The sequence below is a fragment of the Papaver somniferum genome, chromosome 8, assembly GCF_003573695.1.
Source record: "Papaver somniferum cultivar HN1 chromosome 8, ASM357369v1, whole genome shotgun sequence".
Classification (NCBI taxonomy): Eukaryota; Viridiplantae; Streptophyta; class Magnoliopsida; order Ranunculales; family Papaveraceae; genus Papaver; species Papaver somniferum.
In genome coordinates, this window is record NC_039365.1 from 37,714,518 (window position 1) to 37,719,490 (window position 4,973).

A 4,973-nucleotide genomic window follows, 5' to 3' on the forward strand; every position below is an offset into this window, starting at 1 on the left:
ATAAGAATAAGCCAGTCCGAAATGCTTCCTCCTAACGCATGTCAAACTACAAACAAAATAAAGTTATCTTTACTAGAATATATACGTTTCTTCTTTTTAAGGCTGAAAAGGAGTAAAATATATGTTTGCTTACGTTGCATCAAACATTCTCCGTCTTTCAAACCACAATTCAAGGAACAGGACAATATGAAAATAGAAAACACTAGATAGCACAAGGGAAACACTACAACAAAAAGTGCTATAGATCACACACTAAAGTTCACAGTTTATGAACATTTGTGGTCTTTTTAGGGCTAAAACTTAAAGACCATTGATATTACAGTATTTGTGATCTTAGACATACAGGCCTTCCTATACATCTCATATATTTGAGAAAGTGTTCTTACAGCTGACCATTTGACCACTTTCAAAAATTATGTTGTGAACTTGTGATCAAACATCTGTTCATTAAGCTTTTTGATAAATTTTAAAAATTAATCCAGTTATTGTAGCTCGAACCTGCGACCTCGAACTCTATTAGGGGCGAAAAAGGACAGCCCACTTAATTTTTGGGGTGCGAATAACAAAACCTAATGTCTACTTCTCGAATTCTCAGTCAATCATCTCATTTTCACTCTCAAAAAAACTCTCTCCGTCTCTGTCTACTGAAAATCCAAGGAGAAAAATAAAACCCTAGACTTCGATTTCACGATCCAAATCAAGATAAATTGAACCATAAAATTTCGATTTTGTTCTTTAACATTGTGTTTTCATTTGCTTTTAATCATAATCAGTGTGTTAATACATTTAGATTTCATGGAGAAAATTCAATTTCGACTTCATTTAGAATGTTGCAGGTCAGGGTTTCGAAATTGGATCATCGAAGAAAAAGTTTCTGAGGTAAATTTTCAAAAATATCTCTTAATCCTCTAAATCATTGCGATTCCACTATATACATGATCCGAACCTAGGTTTTTCATTTTCTATTAGGCTGTATTACAGATTTTTTATTTGAATTCTCTTGTTGCTTGATAATTTTTAATGATTTAAAACTACAATGATGTCTTCATTAGTGAGTATAGAATGGTGAATGTCTCCTTTTGATTCTTTCATTTCATTGAATTCAGATAAATCCCCTGTAAGATATCTGCAACGCATCATGAATAATTCCAATCTACTATCTTTATTTACATCAGTTGACGGTATAATAATGGATATATGATTTTATACTGTATTATGTTTATGTGAATAATAACATTCTTATTTTGATGTTGGTAGGATAATTCTAGTTGCTTCTTGTGTCAATCTCTTGCAGCTACCTAGGGGTTGTTAAATGTCTTGCACTATGTGCTACCTACATCAAGGATTTTTTTTTTCCTTAAATTTTTATGCTCATTGGTAAGTCTTGATATCTATTGAAGTGCTTGTATTCAGTTGTTGTACTTTCCTTAGATATGGATGCCTTGATAGCACTATATGCTATTTTTATGAGTGACTCTCATCCTTCTTGTTGCCCAAATGCAGCTAGCCCTATAACATGGACCGAGCTGAAGATCTAGTAAGGGAGATGGAACAAAAATGAATTAATGCTCCAATTGACATATATCATACTATGATGGATGGTTATTTGCCGTGTTTAAATAGCTATATGTATACAAACGTAAACATCTTATGCCATACCTGGTCAGTATTGCCAGCTCAAAGGTGTTGCCACGTTAACTTTTTTGTGCTCTACTTGGTTTTTACCTCTCAAATGTGTCTGAAACTCCAAGGAGTATGGTAGATTAACTTCATAAAGATACACTGATGCTATTTCTATCTTGACTGTTCTTATATGCTCTCTTTCAAGGGGCTTCCGTTGGTCCTGTTATTCAGATGGCTATGGATATTGACTTTAGGCTAGTATAGATGGCTAAGCATTGTTGTTTGTTTGTTGCTGTGGGTGTCTAAGCTAAATTAACTTGGTAAAGTCAATGCATTGCATCTAACTGTTGGCATTGCCCTTTAGGCACTTGTCCTAGGTTGACATGTTTGAGGATGAGAGTCTTTTGGTGAATAATTTTGGTTATTTGCTTATTTGCAGTTGTGCTGATAATCTGGACATTGGTAGAGTAGAGGAATTTTGATGCACTTGCTAAGCTTTTAGCTAGTATCCAAGAGGCTTATCACCAGGCTTCGGAATATGGAGACTTTCATTTGGGTGATCTTTATTTAGTAAAAATAAATGGTACTCTTCATTTGACTGTTAAAGGTTTCTGCTTACTATAGAACATTCTGTTATTTATGTACAATGTTAAACCTAAGTATGGATTTATTGTGCTTCCAGGCAATGGTTTTTGTACAGTTGTATACCAGCGGTGGAGGAGGTACTCTTTGCCATCCTAGCAAAATATTAATGTGCATTCTTCCTTTTTACTTTCTTTTGTGTATACAATTAGTCTGTCCGTGTCCACTTTCATAGACATGAACATTGAATAGAATTACTCTATTGTGGGAAATATTCTATAGTTCAATTAGAAGACAAGGAATATGGACTATGATTTATTTGTCCAAATTCGCCATGTGTGTGAACTTGTCCTTCCTTCGCTCTTTAAGAGGAATTTCTAGTATTTATTCTATTTTGTTGTTAGCAGGGTTGCTGTATGGTTAATATTTTATCCTTCGTATGTTCCTTTGTATGGTACTAGTCTGTCTGTTCTTACTTATTTTTATCAACTTTATTCTCAATGGAATCACTTGTGCGAACTTGTTATTGTGGTAACCATAATTATGATTTTCAAAATGGAATCTAATTACTCAAGCCATAGCTTGCTTGGACGAATTTTCAACATAATTATAGATGATCGAAAACTAGAATGTGCTTATCTCTACTAAATTCACATCTACTAAGTTCACCCTTATCACACATACGTCTAAAAATGAGGAATACGGTGCAACAACCATAATTATCAGGATTACATGTACTTGGAGGAAGAGGCGGTGAGGATAACACTAAGTCAAACATATAAAATTGTTCCGGTTTGGTAGTAGGAAAAGACTGACGATCGAGTCTAGGTAATTGAATAGTTTCTGAAGATACAGGGTTCCACAAGAAACAATCATCTAAATCTGAGTTAGCTACAGAATACTGATCAGTATTACCAATAAAATTAGCCATCCTTGATGACAAGTCTATGATAATATGCTCTACCTTGCATCTCCGGTATAGACTTTATGCAATTTCTATTATTGGGTTCACAAGGATTATACGTATGTGTAATTCCCTACCTTTCCCATAATTATAGATGATCATTTTTACACCGGAGCAAAAATCATCCAGAATGCTCGTGTATTAGTTGAAAAAATTGGGAGACCATTGGAGTTGGATACAGGTGGTATCTGGTGTGCACTTCCTGGGTCTTTTCCGGGAGAACTTTACCTTCAAAACAAAACAAAGTAATGCACACGTTTCTTCGACATTTCCTATACTGATTATTGGCCCTAGACTGTTGCATCAACTTTTCGTGTTCCTCTTATTTGCTTTGGTTATTTGGCTTATAATCTCTTTTGTTATATGCATATCAGAGACTTGAAGAAAAAGTTGACAATCTCGTATCCTTGTGTCATGCTTAATGTCGATGTCGCAAGAAACAACAAAAATGATCAATACCAGGTGAGCATGGCACTTCAATTAACATTTAATTTCCCACTTCCAGCTATCAAGCGGTCATAATTATAATGTAGCTAGTAATTTAGCAAACCTCTTGTTCGTTTCATGCCATGAAAATGCTCAGCACATGTTTGATTAGTCTCATGCCATGACAGACACTCGAAGATCCTATTAATAAGACATATACTACACAAAGCGAATGCTCTATTGAATTTGAAGTGGATGGTCCTTATAAGGTGAGATGAAGCAGCTCATTACCATCAGTTTTTCTAGTTTATACATTTTTCTTCACGGACCTCACAGGGAGTCCATTGGCCCATATCTGGTTCACAGGCGATGATCCTACCAGCTTCAAAGGAAGAGGTGATATTAATTAAGAAGCGGTATGCTGTTTTTAATGATGACAGAACCATTGCGGAGCTTAAAGGTTTTGAAATCAAGCGCAGAGGTGAGCTTAAGCTCATCAAAGTCTTCCAGGTTTGCATTGTTTCTTCTGCGGTTTCCTTGGTTTTGTGTGTTCATTTTTGTACTCAGTTTGTATCTTATTCTTATTTTTCCTTCTCCAACATTTTCAATATCCGTCAGTCCCTGCACTGTCTATCAATCATGATAAACTATTCGTCTATGTACATATCTGATGCCCAAATGTTCATGACATCATTTGCTTCTGTCATGTGATTGTTATTCTGCATCATAATTATAGGAATTAGATAACATGCAAGTGTGCCATTGTCCAACACTAGCATTATTCTTGGAAGAGATCCAGACAGGGGTGCTGGGAGATTACAAATAATTGGTGGCAGAAGATTTATGTCACATGTGGCCCATATCTCTCTCCCTCTCTCTCTCTCTGTCTCTCATCATACCATGACAATTTTAGTTTTATGTAAACTAACAAAACAACGGAATAGTTTGTTGTGCAAGTCCTATGATACTCCACTATGTGGCTTATGCACATCTCTCTGAGTCCTTTTTATTTGCATAAATAGAATACATGTCTCGTTTAAGTGAGTATTGTTGTAATAATTTTAATGCGGTAAATAAGAGTTCGTTGCTCGGACTTGAAAAGATTTAAAAACAAAATTGTATATACAAAATATGTCACAAGATCAAGAGATACTAGGACCCAGGATTCCACCATTAATCACTCACACAATTCATATATTTATTCCCAAACAATTATAGCTCAAATGATATCGACTCTTATTCTTGCCAAGGTAGATTTTTAGAAGATTGATTGTAAATCACTAGCATGACGCATCAAAAGCACTTCGACCAAGCATACATCATCATACGATATAACAACCAATTAAGAAAAATCATAAAACAATTAATAAAAGTGCAA

At 34.9% G+C, this 4,973-nt stretch overlaps 1 protein-coding gene across 6 annotated transcripts; it reads left to right on the forward strand.

Annotated features, from left to right (window-relative positions):
• The first annotated feature begins 627 nt into the window (after positions 1 to 627).
• LOC113302276 (DNA polymerase epsilon catalytic subunit B-like) lies at positions 628 to 4,583 on the forward strand. 6 transcript variants are annotated; one of them, XM_026551169.1, is made up of 9 exons: positions 628 to 879; positions 1,258 to 1,377; positions 1,504 to 1,662; positions 2,063 to 2,206; positions 2,306 to 2,345; positions 3,264 to 3,414; positions 3,544 to 3,631; positions 3,784 to 3,864; positions 3,962 to 4,583. In XM_026551169.1, exons 4-9 carry the CDS (start codon positions 2,204 to 2,206, stop codon positions 4,304 to 4,306), a joined length of 708 nt encoding a protein of 235 aa, XP_026406954.1. In that variant the 5' UTR covers positions 628 to 879; positions 1,258 to 1,377; positions 1,504 to 1,662; positions 2,063 to 2,203; the 3' UTR covers positions 4,307 to 4,583. The 6 variants fall into 6 exon arrangements, 5 of the variants coding, with proteins under 5 accessions (XP_026406954.1, XP_026406955.1, XP_026406953.1 ...); XM_026551170.1 differs by having other exon boundaries at positions 1,295 to 1,377; positions 1,504 to 1,683; XM_026551168.1 differs by having other exon boundaries at positions 1,295 to 1,377.
• The last annotated feature ends 390 nt before the right edge of the window (positions 4,584 to 4,973 follow it).